At 40.6% G+C, this 19,221-nt stretch overlaps 1 protein-coding gene across 1 annotated transcript in view; it reads left to right on the top strand.

Annotated features, from left to right (window-relative positions):
- The first annotated feature begins 5,748 nt into the window (after positions 1 to 5,748).
- Positions 5,749 to 19,221, top strand: part of il34 (interleukin 34) — a 32,956-nt gene continuing 19,483 nt past the window's right edge. Inside the window, exons 1-2 of the mRNA XM_061036945.1 lie at positions 5,749 to 6,121; positions 13,997 to 14,371. Coding sequence (XP_060892928.1) covers positions 14,326 to 14,371 — 46 coding nt within the window. The 5' untranslated portion in view covers positions 5,749 to 6,121; positions 13,997 to 14,325. The remainder of the gene's footprint in view (positions 6,122 to 13,996; positions 14,372 to 19,221) is intronic.

Genomic DNA, 19,221 nt, shown 5'->3' with positions numbered 1-19,221 from the left:
TTTATTTATTGTCCATTCTATGTTGTTTGCTGACTGCGGGCTGTATGTATGTATGTGTTTGACTGCTGACTGCAAAACAAATTGCTCTCTCGCAAGGATAATAAAGACAACCTTGAACCTTGACACTTATCCCCAAATTGCTCCCGCTGCTTAGTTACTTCTGTTGTTCACTTTTCATAGTGAGCTCTGCCATCAGTGTGTGAATGAATGTGAATGGGTGGGTGTGACATGTGGTGGAAAAGTGCTTTGAGTAGTCAGAAGACTAGAAAAGCGCTTTACAAGCTCAAGTCCATTTACCATTTTACCTCTGCATCACTAGGCAACAAAGCAGCTGGTGGACCAACTGTGATGTCTGATCTTGCTTTTTCCTCCCTTACCCGTCTCAAACTGCAATATTTTACATCTATATTTGCCCAATTTTATGACTCAAATAATTGTATGATCATACATTCAAGCATTAATCCAATAATTGATTGTTGTTGATTAAATGAAGTAGAGACTTTCACTACTACTTCACATTCCTACCATAAATCACATGCCTTTGCCCTAAGACATGTTGTCCCCCTGTTCAATTTTTTTGATGAATGCCCTTTTGTTTTATTGTCTTAATGCCCTGTGGCCTAAAGTACAAGTGGAGCTGCTCAAAACAACAAGTGGGTTTGAGATTAAGTGCTTTATGACCCTTGTTTTTGCTTCTTATTCTACGGAACACGATTCAAATTGAACACAATTCAAAATCATATCAGCGATGTTATCAATGAATGGAAAGAAAACATATTACTGTTAAATGGCAAGATATAAACATCAGAATAATCGAGGCAAACATGGGGTCTCAAAATGAAACGTTACATCAATTGTGCATAAATACACTGACGTGGAAAATCCAACGTAATCTGACATTGATTTTGAATTTCTTAAAGCATAAAAGTCGGCCCTTCAGGTCGGCTTGGATGCAGCACATATGCTGGATGTCCTCAGTAAGCCAGATGCTGCAGAGGGGAAGTGAGGACGGATCAGAAAGCAATGTCAGACTTCAACTAACAACATAGTTCAAGTCCAGTGGTGGTCAAACTCTCCACTCCAGGCCACCCACGTCATGACTGATTGTTCATACTGTTCAAACATATTTACCACAGAATAATGTGACTAACTGTTTGGATCTGAAAAACAAGGTGCTCCTGACATGGCATCTTAACATATATATTTGAAATAAACACAAGAATCTTGGGCCCTAATAAAAAAGATAAGAGCACGGTGAGGAAAGCCCTCCCATTGTACCCAACTCATGCCCTACTGGTAAGTTACTCAACCCACCACGTCGCCATTAATGGCCACCAAAACCCAAACTGCAATACCACCTTCAACAGACTCTGTTTATGCGAGCTTTAGGTAATGACACTGACACTACCTACTCAGTATGCTTTGACTCAGAGCTATCTTTTGATACCCAGTCGACCAAAGTGATGCAGTCCTGCTTTGTTCAACTGAGATGAAAAACCAAAATCAGGTAATTCCTTTCTCCTATTGACTTAGAAAAAGTCACCCATGCATTGATTTCTTCCAGACCTGACTAATGAACTTTACTGCAGCATCACGCTACCATGCACCAGGAGAATTGGACACATCACACCGCTGTCCTTGCTTCCCTTTACTGGCTACCTGTAAGATTTAGAATGGATTTTCTTGCCTGTTTTTTATAAAGCCTTAAATGGTCAGGCCCCACCCTTTATCATGATCTGCTAACTCTCTAAGAGCCTGGCCGCCCCCCTGAGATCCTCCTGCGGGACTAACTAGAGGTTCTTTAAACTCGATAGGTGACAAAAAGGTGACCAAACCTTTGCAGTTCCGGCCCCACAGTTGTGGAACTTCCCGACTGGAGCTCTCAGGCAGGAATGGTACAGTGAAGGATGTAAAATAGACTTGAGCTTTAAAAACACTTTTTTTTCATCTTCTGACAACTCAAAGCACATTTTCCACCACAGATCACACATACCCATTCATTCACACCACATGTAAAGTATCTATCAGTATTAACTAATCCATTCATACAACACTTAACCCCAAGTTGCTCCTGCTGCTTCGTTGATAAGTGTCTTGCCTAAGGACACACCGACATTTGACTGCAGGAGCTGGGCGCCTCAACCTGCTCCTTGGACAGCTGGGAAGCTAAAATCCCCCCTTGATGGGTGCTGAAATATTGGCCATGCTGCTCTAATCTCCTTTTGTCTATAGCGATTAACCTATCGTTGTAAAGGATAATATCCTCGCTTCCTTTGTTGGACAAAGCTGGCTGAGTTTAGCTACATAGCCAGGTTTTTTTTTTCATGCAAAAAATGTGTTGGCCCACTCAATTTCACCAAAGCTGATATTGAGGTCAGAGCGTCTGTGGGTTCATCTTTGCTCGTCTCCTGCAGCTTCTCAGTGCCGTCAAAGCAGGCTTCTAATTTGAGCTTCTCATATTCGACCATCTCCTCCCCGGCTTGACCACTTGCACTGCAGATTTGTTAAGTCAAGAGATGAACCAGACAGTAATTTGAGTTTGAGAGCTGCACTGGGGACAGATTGACAGGGTCCTTTAATGTGGTGTAGCAATGGTCCACTGTGTTTTTATCCCTGGTAGGGAATGGGCCGTCTGTATTTTGGCATATCACGCCGGAGGTTGAGTGTAAACACGGACCAGGATAGATGAGGAAAACTCCTGCAGTGAGTAATATCTTGTAACTTTTCAGGTTGAGTTGCCCCAGGGCTGTAACTGCAGCACCACTGAGGATACTGAGGTCACAGGGGGGGTTTTATTATTGTTATTATTTCTTAGGAATTTGGGTTTTTCTTACTATGAAAGGAAAGTTTACATTCAAGAATTAAACCCTTCTCTTAATTTGTATACTTTAATGTCAGTGAAAATAAATGATGTATTCAGTGTACAATGCTCTGATTGAAGCATTTTGTCCTGAAACCTTCACACAGCGGAGTCCAAATAACTAAAATAAATCTACAATTTTTTTTCATCAATCAATCTAACTTACAATGCAAAACTTTCATAATGTTTTATTATTGGTGTTAAGGTAAATGTCATGGGGATAGAAAGGCTGTTGCTGGTCTGTATAGAAAACAACCCTAGGAACTTGTCTGTACATTATAACAGCTCTGCTTTCTAAGTGTAGATTCTTTAATGCATTTGTATAGGCTGGAACAAATTTGATATTTTGTACACCTGCCATTGAGGCTAGATTAGCAAAACTTCTTTTGGGACCTTAAAACCCTTAATGACTTTATAAATGAAGAGCTGTCACTTTATAGAAACAACTCTTAAAGCATTTTTGTTTGATTTAATCATTTCATATTTGCATTTTTATATTCCTTTATGTATGGCATAAACATTTTTGTATGTCAGTAGTCTCTCAACTGGAAAGTTCAAGGTTCGCTACTACAGCCACATGTCTGATACTGCTTCATCGGCAGCATATGAATGTGTATGAATGGGATTAGTTATTACTGAAGGCCACTAGTGATGTGTAGTTCGTGAACGATTCGTTCAAAACGAACAAATCATCTGGGTGAACGAACTGAACTGAATCACTTACTGAAAAGAGTCGTTCATTTCTCAACTTCAGTTGCGCTCTCCTCTCTCCCGTCTCCCGTCTCTCTCTCTAGACCGTAAGAGTCACTCAAAGCCCGCCCTCCCTCCTCTCCTCAGTCAGTACAGTGTGTGTGTGTGTGTGTGTGTGTGTGTGTGTGTGTGAGACTGAGGCTGGTGACTCGCAGTCTCGCTCGTTCACGTTCAGTCAGTGTTTCGTTCAGTGAACGAACTGAACGTGTACTGAACAGAACGGTCTGGGAAAATAAATGTGATTGTTTTACAGCTTTCAGTTTGCAAACTGCAACTTTATCCAACTAAATTCTCAGCTCATTGGTTTATTATTCACCACCGGCTGTTCTCAGTACGATCGCGAGCAGAACTAAACGGTCGGCCGTGTTTCAGCTTATTAAATTCTGATTCACAGACAGAGCTGCGGAGAAGTACTGAACGATTCGGTGAACGAATCTTTTGAACGAATCACTTTACTGAACTGATTCTACTGATTCAGTACACTGAAAATAACTGCTTTTCCCATCACTAAAGGCCACTTTATATAGCAACCTCTACCATCAGTGTGTGAATGCCTGGGTAGGTTTGACCTAAGGTGTACAAGCGCTAAGACTAGAAAATAACTTTACAAGCTCAAGTCCATTTATCAAAACATTCAGCTGAAAACTCTGTTTAGCTGGTAAAGCAGGAAACTGGATGCCCTGCTGTTCTAAGGCTGAATTTGGATGGATGAAAACCAAGATTTTCCCCCCCATTAATACAGCTGGTGACTTCACTGTGTTTCCCCTTAATGTACAGCCTGTTATAAAGTGGTGTCATTTGACCTATAAATTTAACAACTTTGGTTTATTCTGTAGCCTTCTAAAAAAAGTTTTCTTTTCTTGACATGCTCCTAAAAAATAAAAAAAATAAAAAAAAAGAATAATACATTTAAAAATTGGTTTAAAAAAAGTAGCACAATCCGTGACTCAATGGAAACAGTCGTGAAAAACCCTGCCGAGCTCAGCTGTGTCCATGCCGCCGCTCTCCTGCGGGCTTCCCCCTCTGAGCTCAGCAGCCAGCCTGGAGCGACACATGCGGTTGTGGTGGAGGTTTGGCTCAGAGTCATTTGGCGTGTGATCATCTGGCTCTGGTCTGTAATGATGCGTAATGGCGGTGAATGGATGCGCAATAACGCGACGCAACCAGCAGCTGTACATTTATATGGAGAAAACGGCATACGCTCCCAAGATGGTGGGGATCTGCACAAGGGGTCAGGTGTCATCTGTTACCTGTTATCATTGTTTCACTTTCCGGACAGCCGACATACAATAAAGACAGTTCCGCTTAAATTTCAAAGTAAAACTCCCTTTGACTGACGCCTCGGGTGTTACGTGACAAAAATGCCAAGATGTTAAAAGGCTGATGCAAGAGGAGCGCGTTAAGTTATAGCACATGGTGTCCTGCTGAGGGTAAAGTCAATATGTTCTAGAAAAAAAAACCCGTTTGAAACCTGACAGCCCATAACACAGACAGCCTGTTTACTGCCAAGTTTAATCCTCCAGTCCACTAATGGCAAAACAAGATTGTCAGGGTAAGAAGTTCACGGCCAAGCACACTGTCTGCAGGTTACATTTAGGATCATTGTTGGAAATGTCACTATGAAAAGCAATGCTGACCAAATGGTCAACAGAAGCACTGCAGCAACCCCACTTTGGTTCAAAAGGGCCAAGAAGACAAATAAATGTATCGTTAGGCTATTTACGGAAAAAAAATAACAATATATATTATATTTATTATTATTTTGATAGACTTTTTAAAAATTGAATTCATTAAATTTGACCATGCACATCTAATGGTTGATTGGAGTTATTATATGGAAGATGTGAGTAAGCAAAAAGAAAGACAGAGAGAGAGAGGAGGGGTGAGGGAGAGAGAGAGAGAGAGAGGAGGGGGAGAGAGAGCGAGAGAGAGAGAGAGGAGGGGGAGGGAGAGAGAGAGAGGGAGAGAGGGGAGGGAGGGAGAGAGAGAGAGAGAGAGGAGTGGGGAGGGAGAGAGAGGTAGAGAGAGAGGGGGGAGGGAGGGAGAGAGAGAGAGAGAGAGAGAGAGAGAGAGCGAGCGAGGGGAGGGAGAGAGAGAGAGAGAGAGAGAGAGAGAGAGAGAGAGAGAGAGCGAGCGAGCGAGGGGAGGGAGGGGAGGAAGGATGGAGGGCTGTCTACCATGCACAGCAGAGAAGCTCCACGACGCGCTCTGTTTTATTTTGAAAGCAGCCAGCCAGTGTAAGTGGCGTGTTTGCGGTGTGTACTGGACTGAGTGGACTCGGAGAGCTGCAGGCCAGCCTGTTGCGCTCTTGGCGACACACTCGGACAAGGAACACGAATGCTGCGTCAATGGACGGGGACAGGAATAGACTTTCCTTTATTCATATCAGGATTGGATCCATATCAGGCAGACCACTCTTCTAATTGAACAAAGACTCATCCCGACGTGCCACCTCTGAGCGGATACAGCCATCACGCATCCCGGGAGACGGGCGAAAGGGGGACTATCGAGGTGCGTGTTTGAGTCTCTGAGTGTGTGTGGCACTATTTTATGGATCCCCAGGATGTACTTTTCCGTTTACAAATTTCCTCTTGCAATCACAGGTGTGTGCTGCGTGTGTTTTAAAAGTTTGCATTGCTCGAGGTTTTGCCCTTTAGATGTGCAGAAATACTTTCACTTTCGCTAGGTGCACATATTGATTTCTCCAGTGACGCTCTACCTCTGCAGATATCAGTGATAACATGCGCCGGCATATCAGGGTCAGGAGGCTAATAAACTATGTGGCTCAACCTGCGTGGACTTATGCAACAAGTAGCTGAAAAATGTCCAATACCAGTCATAGACTGATAACTTAATGGGTGGGTGAACTTTGATTTCCTTTGCCAGGTCACAGTTGGACAAAGTAAACATCCGCCTCAGTTTATTTTAACACCTAGTGAGCGCAGGAGGAGTGAATGAGGGAAAGGTTGACAAAAGTTCAGTCAACACAATGAAGAAGTCAGGCTTCAGGGAGCCCACTGAGACAAGAGCTCGAGGCGCAGCATGAAACACGAGATCACATCTCTACCGCGGGTTTTAAAAAAAGAAATCAACAGAAATAAATGTATAACACCTATATACGGTTAAATTCAACTATTTCCCAGGAAGATAATACATATTTTTCTGACTGACAGAGTTAGTAGAGTTCATACAGTTCATGATGTTTTCAGTTGGTTTGATTAGATGTAAGCTCGTTGAATGAGCATTATGTTGATTGCTTTGCAGAATGCATGAATGCAGCTGCCTTAGGTGGACTTACATACAGCTGACAGTGACCACCTTTTTCTTTTAGTCTGCATGGTCACAGCTGAAATTCTGCTGTTTAAGCCGTCAAGTCTTGTTTATTTATTGTTAAAGTGAATATGAAGTTACAAAAGAAAATCCAAAGATTGAACTAACAGGGGGAAAAGCTCCAATGTTTTTTGTATTTTTTTGTATGTTTGTGTGTGTGCACTCGCTCCTTTCTTTTTTTATCCTTGTGAGGTCCAGTTTGAGGTTTGGGCCTTTAGTGATGACTGTTTGTGGACGTTTTGAACAAGTCTCACGTCATCTCGGGCTGTTTGGTTTAAGAATAGGGATGAAGTTTTGACACTGTGCTGATGGATCAGGTCAGAGGTTTGAGTGAATAGGAGGGATGTATAGACTGTTGAGGTATACAACGTATATAAATATAGGCCTGTATAATCTTGTACATGTTTTTTTAGAATCTACATGTTATGTAGGCCCTGTTTCATACAGCATGTCCTTTACCAAAGAAGAAATCAGAGCCCCTGTAATTTTCTGGCTGCACTCTGAGGCACTCTGTATGCAGCTTTGATGCATCATGTTTGTGTGGGTGCAAAAAGTTTGGCCTAGAGCAAACATGTTGTAACATTTTGGTTTTGTGTCTGGTCATGTGTGCATAACGTGTCCTCTATAATCACATTTTGTAACTCTGGTCAGCAGAATGTAAATAACTTTTACTGAATGATTTCTGCTCTGTTCCACATTTGAAACCTGACTATTAAAGGGGCTGATTTGACTAACCAATGTGCTTCAAACTATAGCCTGAAAGTACAAACTGCAGATGTGAGACATGAGCAGTGTGCTAAGCTAAGCTGTACACTCTGCTCTGATAACACCTGAAGTGAAGATCTGAATTCAAAGTAGATGAAATGTTTTAACCTCAAATCAGAGAGGTTTTTATTAAGTTGGCAAAATCCTTAGATTAGGCAACTCAGAATAAGGTTTACTTGAGGGTAAATTTGGTTTTACATTGTTGTTGAGACATACATAGACATAGTCAGAAGAACACAGACACATGTACAAACAGCATCCTTTATGCACTATTGGAGAAATGTCCGAGTGAGGGGCTATATATGCAAGAGCGCAAAAGCAGTTGGTGGTTTTTGCAGTGCTCAGGAAGTGAGCAGCTGTCGATGTTGTAGTTGATGATGATATATATTAACTTAAATTCAAAGGGAAAATATGCTTTGCCTCTGTGCACTGCCTGTAAGAACCATAGACTGTAAAAATTATTGGACAAAGCCTGAGTGATGTCAGCCATCTGTTCCTGCAAGGGGCTCCGGTACAATAAAACTGTGACACTGTGAAATGTGTGAAATCTAGCTGTGTAGCCTTCATTGACCCTCCTTCAACTTTTGACATTTATTTAAATGAAACTTCTTGTAACCAATTAAATTCTGAACTCTTGGATATGCGGTTAATCTCAAACTTGTTGGTGGATTTATCCAAATCAGAGACGGTGGTATAATCTTCAAATGTTGTGAGGTTGTATGATAACTGTAGAAGAGGCGAAGGGAAAGGACCCAGCTTCTGGTGGATCCAGTGCTGTTAGTTTAGGAGTCAGACTCCTTGCATTAAGAAGAGTCCTAGGTGATCTGATAACAAGTGCACAGCACTTCAGCGCGGGCGTTTTACACTTTGCATTTACAATGCGCTCCATTGTGTATATCTGAGATCACTTCACTTTCACTTGCAAATAAGTGCATGTGCATCATTTCCGTTTGATAAGACTGAATGCATCACAGTTTACACCCAGTGGGAAGCAGAAGTGTTCTCCCAGTTGAAGTCCTTTACGTTGCATGAGGGTTTACGCTACCAAACCCATGTGGACAAATGCCACCAATGAGGTCTGAGCTGTCGAATCACAATCTGTCTTCAGGATGCATTGGGGTGCGTTCACACCTAGCAGGGCTATCTATCAGCAGATGTTAAATGCAAGGTGTAAACAGCCTCACATTGTTGTTTTCCAGTTCCACCTGCTGCCTCATATATCCAACAGGAAAGTGTCAATCCAACTGCAGGTTGAGGCAGGAACCCTCAGCTGGGAGAGCATGTCCTGCAGGAGAGCTTAGAGAAGGGCACTGAGGGCTTTTTATTTTTCATCCAGATTGTTTGCAAGTGCAGGTCTCTAATGAAGTTCTGGTTCTGGTTTTATGATCGGTGGTAAAAACATTCCAAAGAATCTGACTAGGGTTCTGTTAAAGTCTCTCAGAGGATGATAGTCCAGCTTTTACCCAATACATTCCTTGACTTGTGGTCTAAACCTGTTCCAGTCCCCCCTCCTAGAAACCTCTTCCTGTACAATAACAATCAGGATTTAGCTGTTGGCCAGGGTATAGTCCTGAAATACACGCAGACTAGCACCCCGAACACTTTGGGTTTCAGTGCCTTGTTCTAGGACAACATGGCAGTGTCAAGGCAGCAAACATTCCCAATTTTCCTAAACCCTTTGGGTGCCAAGACAAGTCCCAACAGACCAAGCTACTACTGCCCCCAGTCCTTACAAGAAAAGATGTATGGTGTTAAAGTCTCTGTGTACTCATCCTGACTGTTGGTCCTCAAAATATCTCTGTCAGTAAAGTCCAAAAATATCCACCATGTGTACTGTTCTTTGAAGCCTCACAGAGGCTTTACAGAGCTTTACAGAGCTTTAATTTCTTCCTTCATGTAGGAATGACCGTAGTGACTCAGAGCATGAAAGAGCAACATTTAATACGCATTTTGTTCTCAATACCATCCATTTTGCTGAGAGGTTATGTGGGGTGATCTTTAAAAAGTTGTAGCTGCAGATCAGAGACCAGAACTTATTCGTACAGCGTGTGTGAAACTGAATGACCTCCAACGGTCATTCAGTTTCGTGCAGGTTGAAAGAAATCGGGAGAGAGATTCCTTGTAACACTGCGCAACGACTTCAACAAATCTTCAATCATCATTTCTGACCTTTGCTGGAGTTAACTTGACAATAAAATATTTTAAAGAGCGGAAGGAGGTGCTTTGTGATAGAGTTTTTTATAAACCAGCGAGCTTCACAGAGAGAGAGATTCAAAGTCGATATGATTTTTAGGACTTGTGTCTTATGTGTGTGGGCTCGTGACACTGACAGGAGGAAAGGAAATACATTACATACATTATACAGTTATATCACATTTGATCAAAGGCTGGCTCTTATTTTAAGAAATACAGCAACAGGGATGTAACTTTGACTTGACTTTTGGTGATGTCAAAACAATGTAGACATTTTTTGACACCAGAGAATGAATTTTAAATGATGATGGATTGAATTCCCATAAACTGACTGCCACACATCTTTGGTGGTAACCGACCGCTCTGGTTAAACTTTGCACATCATGACACTGCACTGTTTGTCATATAAAAGCTGCTCCGTCTCAAATGTGAGGAAACACATGTTTTTTAACAGTTCTGTAACAGATACTATATACTGGTTTAAGGTGTGAACTCTCACTTGTACACCTCAGAGAATTTACACTTTTACAAAACCAGGCCTGAGTAACTTTTCCTCTATCTTTGAGGGAAACAGATCTTCAGTATGTTTTTTGTCTTCTTCAGGCCCACAGTGTGCACTGTTACAGGCTCACAGCATTTATCACTCCCAAAGTTCCTGTACTAACAACTGATTTACAATTGAAGTCAAACTGTAGGGGTAAAGATACTTTAAGGGGACTTTAGGGCTACTTTATCGTGTCTTTGTTTTTTTCCTCCTCAGTGATTCAAAGTTTTCTTAAAGTTAAATATTTCAAACCAATGGGGTGAAGTATTTTAAGAGCATAATTCCTTGCGGATATCCTCATTAAAAAAATGTGTTACTGTGAATATAAATGACCATTTTTATGATGAGGCAAACCACATGTCAGCAGTAATGAGAAGCATGCCTGCCCCATGATGCACAGGGATTTGGGAACTACAAATGCTTTTAATTTGAAAGGGTTTAAGTTTTTAACACAAGGCATCAAGGACCATTAACTGAAGAATCATTTATTTTAGTCTGCACATTATTTCATGGAAAGCAATTGTAAAACAGGGTCAAGGAAGCAATTTTTCTTTTACATTTCCCAACCCTTTATTTCTAGAATCAGTTTAGTTTTTGGTGGAAGAAAGTTTTTAGTTTGGGGTTTGAATACATCAAGCTGCTGGTTGCTCAACTTTCCATCTGCTCTTTGTTTTTTTGATCATGTTTGTTTTATAACATGTTCATTTTTCTGCATCCCTCTGGATAAGCCTTGTCATGTTGTGTTTTGAAAAAACAGCCTTCGTTTTTAAGGTCTTCTACTCCGTCCTAAATCTATAAACTGTTGAAGTTAAAAGTAGTAAAAAGCAGCATCCATCTTTTGGTTTATTTTTATATTCTGAGTAAAAGGTTCCCAGAGACAGTGTCAGTTTTTTTTAATCCACATTGAAATGTGATATTTGGTTATAAGCAAGCGGCGTCCGCTGGGGTTAAAAATTGAAGCTCATGCAGAAGTGCAAAATCCTGCAGTTCCTCATGTGTCCACTAGAGGCTGGCTGCTGAGGCACCAAAAGTCACATACACACCAATTAAAAAAAGGCAGTTTTTACAGCAGAAATTAACATGTTTACAGCCTGGTGCAGAAAAATGAAATAAGTCTGATAAGCTCATGTCTCGATCGACACACACTGAATTCTTTGATAAGTCATCTGTTTTGATTTTATGAAGGATAAGCGTTATTCACAGCTGACCTAATTGACAAGTGGGCGCGATGTAACCGTTTGTCAAGAGGCTTAAAAACCAGAGGATCGATGAGTGCCCTGTGCACAGCCGGGCTCCTCATCTGGGTTTCAACTAGAGCAGGAGCAGACAGCTTCCAAGATCAGAGTAATCCAGCACACACCAGGATTGTTCAAATAGACTTTAAAGTTAAATGCTAATAAAAAACATTTGAGCGAACTTAAAAGTTAAAACCTGCCTGGGCTCCAGCTGAAAGCTAGGGTGAGATAGCATTTCAAGGAATGGCGACCGCTCCTAAGCCCCCCTGCAGAAACAGATGGGTGACGTCACTCATTCTTTGTCGTTTTATGTTTACAGTCTATTATTTTTAGCCGTTTAATCAAAACAAATTAGGTCTTGACGTAATCACCCTCCCCTATACTGACCCTTGAAATCCTTGTCCTGGACCGAAAATGAACTGTCAGAATGTTTGTTTATTACGCAGACTGTTTGTTCTCAAACATACTAATAATCACATTTATCAATTACTCATGATTCAGTCTTACTGCTGAAAAAGATGAATGGATTAGTCTTTGAGCAGACATTTACTTACTAAAAATTGGTTAATGGAACAAAAAATTTAATCAGTTCATCATCAGACATCAAACTCTGACTGTACCAATTTGAAATGCCTACGAGAATGGTAATTGTTTTACCTAAATCCTAAATCAAACTATTAAAAAATACAGAATCTGCAGCCATGTACTTTGCCAGAGTAAAGCTTTGAGGCGAAATATTAGCATGAGACACCCAAAGGACGACGGTGCTAAACTTGACCTTGTTCACCGTGTACTGTAAACCATCAAGATGAGAAAGATCTCCTGCTCAACCTGTTGAAGTTCCTCCTCTGTAAAAACCTGCCCACTAGTGTTGGAGTACTCGAAATCGGTCTTGGTCTCAAGACCGGTCTCCAGACCACTTTTTGAAGGTCTCGGTCTCGACTGGGAATCAAAAGCATTTTTACTCGATCCCTAAATGTCTTGGTCTTGTCTCGGTCTCGGGTATGTCTTGGTCTTGGTTAGCGTAGTCTTGACTACAACACTACTGCCCCCCTATACATTAAATTTTCACCTATACTTCATGGCTAATTACTTAAGAAATCAACAATTTACTCTGAATATTTAGTTCTAAAAGATTGTATTAATGATTTAATTACTTCTGTTAAATAAATCTGGTAGATTCACTGTTACAGTTCGTTCATCAGTAAACTCTGTAGCCTTGTTTGAATTAAGTAGGCTGGCTGCGATGTCTCACTTTAAACTGAAAATTTCCACCAATGGAGAGACAAGGTGACCAGGCCCACATGAATCAGCGCAGCCCTGACTGAGTATCTCTGTCTTATCACTGTCGGAGATGGCTGACATTTACTTTTCCATTCACTGTCTTTAGAAATCATCGTATCCCAACCACCTTCATTCTGTGTTCATGTGCCAGATTCAGTTTTATACATTTCTGCAAAATAAGTTTTTCCTTGGGACTGTTGCAGAGTGGTTGCTTACTTGCGAGCTGAGTTGGGTGTTTGTTAAAAATGATTACAAACAGTGCTGTCTTGAACTGCTCCATGATCTAACATTCCATGTATTCACACATGGGGGAGGAGGTGTGGCTGCAACAGAAAAAACAACGATTGTTTGATTCAAATGGAAAAAAATAGAGGAATTGATTTTCCACTATTTAAAGAAAAAGTTAAAAACAACATTTCCTTCTAACTGTTCTCCAGAAAGGGGGCTGCTACAGGCCTGACATAACTTGTTAAAGATGGCTGCAGTTGTTGAAAAGAAGACCGGTGGTCTCAGTGAGGTGACAGTTCACTTGATTTCCCCTGCACCGTATATGACAAATGATAGGGTCTGAAACACAGAGGGTACAGGGGGAAATGACATGCAGCAAAGGGCCAAGAGTCGGATTCAAACACAGGGCCGCAAAGTTGAGAGCTTTAACCACATGGGGTGAGTGTTAACCACTTCACCAAACTAGCACTCCAGAAAATGATTCTTTAACGGCTTTTTTGTTTGTTTTTGCTGGAGACACTTTTTCTCTGAGAAAGAATAAATCTTCAAACCATAATTTATACAGATATCCAGAAAATTTATAAACTTAGCATGTAAAGAAAAATCTGCATAATCATAAAACAAACTGCACTGTTCACAAATACAACAAAGCATAATAAAAAAACAACAGCAGTTTTACAGGCTTGTCACACTCTCCTCCCCTGTTGTTAGTGTATTTACAAGCATCCTTCATCCTTTTATGTGTTTCATTGTTTGTTTGTCTGTTTTGTTGTCTGCCACCCTCATGGCTTGTCTCTTATTTTTCAGACTGTCAGCAGCAGGTGACGACAGAAGAACGAGGGACATAAAACTCCAGAGTCTGTCCGCCAGCATGTTTCAGAAATGCTCAGCAGCGCAATGAAATGAAAGCCTGAGGACTGTCGACATATGTGCGTCCCGCTGAACACACACGCTGAAGAGTTGAAAACAAGAGTGTTGTAGGACTGAGCGAGAGCGTGTGTGACCGTACCCTGTGTGTGTGTGTGTGTGTGTGTGTGTGTGTGTGTGTGTGTGTGTGTGTGTGTATGTGTGTGTGTGTTCTCACACGCTGTGCTGAGGTTTAAGCATTGAGGAGCGGAGGACTTAAACTGAAGAGTATGGTTCAACCTTCCACTTCAGCCTACCTGCTGGGAGGCCTTCTGGGTAAGCACATCAACACCTTTGTGTTTATTTGTTTGTGGGTGTGAAGTAATCCTCCCTGCTGTTATTGGTGCTGCCTGTGTTGTTGTTTATATACAGTATATACTGTATATATATATGTTGTTTTAGCTCATTTTCTGAAATGCCATTTACCATCATGCACTTTTATTTTGGACTTTGTTGCTGCCTCAGTTTGTACAAAGAGTCAAGTTAAAGGAGTGTCATTTCTCATAAAGTCTTGTCCATTTCATTACGCCGTTATCCCTCAACCAATCAACATCAAGATGCAAGAAAAAAAAAGACAGGTTCACACCATTTCAAGTGTACCTCAGTAGATCCCTCACTCTCTGAAGTACACGTCTCCCAGGAAAAAAAGAAAAGTAAATGCTAAATAATTTTTGCATTAGTAATTGTTGTCATGGTTGGATGTGAATGTAGTCGAGCATTGTCGATAGTAATTGCATAACTGAAATGTATGTTCTCCATAGTATTATACACCTCACATGCCCTGAAAGCACAGTGTTGATAGTGTCTGTTACTGTTATGTTAAAGTGTCCCTGTATTCAGATACAGAGAAACGCTCCTGTAACTTCAGTCTTCAGTCTCAGTCTGTGTTGATTGAGGCATTTGGTGAAGATGGTTCGGGTATGAGCCGGACTCTCTGAAGGCCGTCGTGAGTGTTTGTGAATAATTAGTGGAGCTGGAAACATAAAATGTAATTCTGTAATGATTCATGTGTAATTCAATTTGATATTTATTGATCTTTAAAGAGCCCATATTATGCCCATTTGGGGTTCGTATATTTAATATATGTACCTACTAAAGTATGTTCACAATAGCTAAAGTTCGAAAAAAGTGTGTGTTTTCATGTACTGCCGCTCCATGCACCGGCTCACTTCTGACTCTCTCTCTAAGGCTCTGAAGCCTGGTTGGCCTGTCGGCTCTGCCGTGATTGGTCAGTCGGAGAGGCACTAAAACCAGAAAAAGCATAATATGGGACCTTTAACATGCAATACTTGTAAGGTTTTGTTATTCCAAAGTCATAAAACTCAAAATCTCAGCGTTGAGGATGATGACAGGTGTCATTGTAACTTGTCTGTGTGTCCATATTATCGTTTTTAGCTGAGTTAGGACGATTGAGGATTAATAAATACTGTATGGTGAAAAAGATGGGGAGGCACAGTGAATGGGTAGTTTTACTGTTTCACACACACATGCTCATTTGTACGTATGCCAGCTCTGTGTTTGTGTAATGGTCATAAACTTTCTCAGAGCCTAAGGTTAGTCTGACCATAACATACTGTATGCTCATGCCCAACACACCCAATGCATTATTGTTAATAACAGCCGTTTCTCAAGATGATCTCTTCAACTGTAATAAAGGCGTTGAAAAGCACTTATACAGTTTATACTACAATCAGAAAAGACTTAATTATGAGAGAACAATTATCTCACACCTTATCTTTTACATTCTTTCCTTGTTAAATAAAAGTTAAACAAAAAAACAAACAAAAAAATATGTATGGAGGCTATGGTCCTCCATGCGGGCGGCCCAGGTTCGAATCCCACCTGTGGCTCCTTACCCGCGTGTCATACCCTACTCTCTCTCTCTGATTTCCATCTCTATCCGCTGTCCTATCTCTACATTAAAGGCACAAAAAGCCCCCAAAAAAATAATAATACCAGAAATAATATTTAACAGTGTACAGAGTTGAGATATCGTCAAAAATGTAACTACAAATCACTCACTTGATCTTACTTTGTAAGACAGCTTCTACCTGCTGTACTGCGTCTTCTGTTTACTTTTTATCTGCAATAACTTTAAGAGGGCCTCTAAGTGAGAGCTGTCTTAATTTGTCAAAACTTGCAGTAACACCAGGCTAGTGAAAGGGACCGGGCCTTAAATTAGGATGGGCTTTTCCTGTTATGTATAATTTCTGAGAATCTTATGATCAAAGCTTTATAGCCGGAGGAAAAATCACAGACACAGTTTTATTCAAGCCAAATACCAATGATCGATTTCACATTTTAAGAAAACAGTCAGCTTACTACAAACGCAGTTGGACATCTGTTATGTATTTGTGTCAGATGTTCCTGTTGTGATACTGTACCAAGAGAAGATATCCATCCATCCCAGTGAAACACACAGGCACCTTGTGTTAAACTGCTGAAGCACCTAAAGGCTAATCTGACACAAATCACCCTGATTGATTTTATACCTCGTCAAATGAGAGACGAGTTTTTCAGTCCCACGTGTGAAGCCGTTCTTCTTCAACTTTGTCCTCGGAAATCAGAGAACGTGTCTCCTCTTCCTGACACAAATGTCCTCTGGTGTGTGAAGTGTTCCTCCAGTCACTCAGGAATGCTTTGTGGTGGTAAAATACAGTATGGACTGCTCAGAAGAGTCAAGAATGTGAAGCTTTTCTTTTTTTCCACTAAGCAAATGCAAATGTGCTCTTTTGTGTGCTATGTGTTTTTAATGTATACTGTGGTCCATCTGCAGTCAATACACAGAACTGTAAAAAAGCATTTTATTTCACTACTTTGATGCATGTCATTCCCTTGACATTTAGCAACAACATTTACAGTATTTGGATTTTTTATTTTCAGCAGATAGACACTTAACATGGAAATTCTGGCTGTATCCTCGGCTTCCCACAGCGTATGAATGTGACTAGATTCTGATGGTCACTTTAAATAGCAGCCTCTACCATCAGTGTGTGAATGTCTAGGTGTGACCTGTGGTGTAAAAGCACTTTGAGTAGTCAGAAGACTAGAAAAGTGCTACAAGCCCAAGTCCATTTACTATTTACCAATGTATTCATGAAGCGTTGTTACAAAGGGGAAGGACTAAGTGAGGTTGGAATATATCGGATATTGGGTAATGGATTGAGAATGGATTGAACTTGAAAATAAGGATTGTCAAAGGATTACTGAATTTCCATGTGTAGTTAATTGCATATTTAGCATTTCCAAACTGTTTAAAGTGCATGTTAACAATGTGAGGCACGATCGTGCGGCTTTTAGATTTATTATATTTGTGCTGCACTGCTACACCAGTGTGGTCTGAAACCATGACATGGAGGTAAGAGACATTTAGCAACAACATATTGCACTTTGCAGGAGTTCCAGTTCAGTTGCTTTCTGATTTATATCAGTCATACGCAGGAGACTATTGTTCTCTGCGATGTAAGGCATATAACTGGTCCCAACATGCCAACCTGAGGATGTCTCTTAGACCTGAGTCTTTCCATGCTGACACGCCTGCAGTCTGCTGCAAGCAATTTGACAAAGGCAGTATAGTTAACTTCTTCGATTTAATTTCATCCTCAACATTTTTTATGTGTGCTGATGTTACTGCATGTGTCCTGAGAAAACAAAACGATGGTGATTTTACCATAAACTGTATATAACATGGACGTACTCTCAGTGACGTCACCAATTGGTTTTTGAAAAGCCGTTTTGAAGCTATATGATGGCTGTCGCCAAAGTCGAAATCCTATTTCTAACTAACTTTTGATCAACCAATTAATGGACAAAGAGGTTAATGGGAGGCGAACTAAAGCCTCCTGGCAAACAGCTACAATGCGCCTAGCTGTCAGTCAGATAAGCCATTCCCCTAATTATGCATGTCTTTCCCTATATGTTATCAAAATGACGAAGTTATAAAATAGTTAACCCAACCCCCATACAGTGTGTCTCAGTAAAAACATGAGCTATTGATTACTTACTACTCTTTTTAACTAGGTTGTAAACATTTTTATTTCTGCTGTCAAAAGGACATTTTAATATGAGTGTTAGTAGGTATTCAGAGGCATTTGCTTCCAGCCTCAAGTGGGCACTCGAGGAACTGCAGCTATTTTGCACTTCTGCATTGGCCTTATTTTTCAACATCACAGGATGCTACTTTGGTTTTTAGCAGGTAACACCTTAACGTAGAGGTGGGCGATATGGGAAAAATATCATATCACGATTTTTTTTTTGCCAAAATCACGATCACGATTTTATCACGATTTTTTTCATACTGATCTTAAGATTAAGACTAATTTGTTACTGACCAGTTCAACCAAACTTATTTCCCTATATAATGTTTTTAAATGAGCTGACAAGTTTAATCTATTTGAAAAACATCTTTGTAGGAGGTCTGGAGGTCTCACCCAGAACATCTTTAGCACCGTCTGTGTCGGAGCATAAACTGCAGCATGATAGAATAAACACATAAGCCCGGTTCTACGATCTCTCAGCTTTGGCAGATCATCAGCAAGTAAAAATCCTTCACGATCTAAGATTGTTATATCGCCCAACACTACCCCAACGTGTAAGGTATTTGATTTTGGGGGATTTTAAAGGTAGACCCCACGGCCCGTCCCCTCACAGCAGTATTAATAACACAGTTCAAAGGGGGTCATTACTCTCTGTGATATCTCATATTTTGTTTATCATGACTCAAATGTTTATGCTGAGTAATCAATGATGTAATGACAGGAACTATTTGGTTTTTCATCACTTTGGGTTTGTTTGGGTTTTCTACAGTTTAATATTCTTTAACACACAGATCATGTTCACTGTCTGATACTAACTGAAACATAGATACACGTTGCGTTCAGTGTGTGTTAGGGCCGCTCGAGTTAAGGCAAAAGTCATAATCACAATCATTTAGATTGATATTGAAATCACAATTATAACACGATTACGCATTGATTTGACAAGATCTGCATCACATGTTTTTATCACACTTAAACACTCTTAAACAAACAGTAAATGAAAGTGAAATGTGGTGAATTACTTTTGTGGCCAAAATATAACAACTAACACTTTGAAACATTAACCACACATGACAAAACGAGCGTGGC

The sequence above is a fragment of the Labrus mixtus genome, chromosome 4, assembly GCF_963584025.1.
Source record: "Labrus mixtus chromosome 4, fLabMix1.1, whole genome shotgun sequence".
Taxonomy (NCBI): domain Eukaryota; kingdom Metazoa; phylum Chordata; class Actinopteri; order Labriformes; family Labridae; genus Labrus; species Labrus mixtus.
Note: the sequence above shows the minus strand (reverse complement) of the source record. Positions and strands in the feature narration are given on the sequence as shown.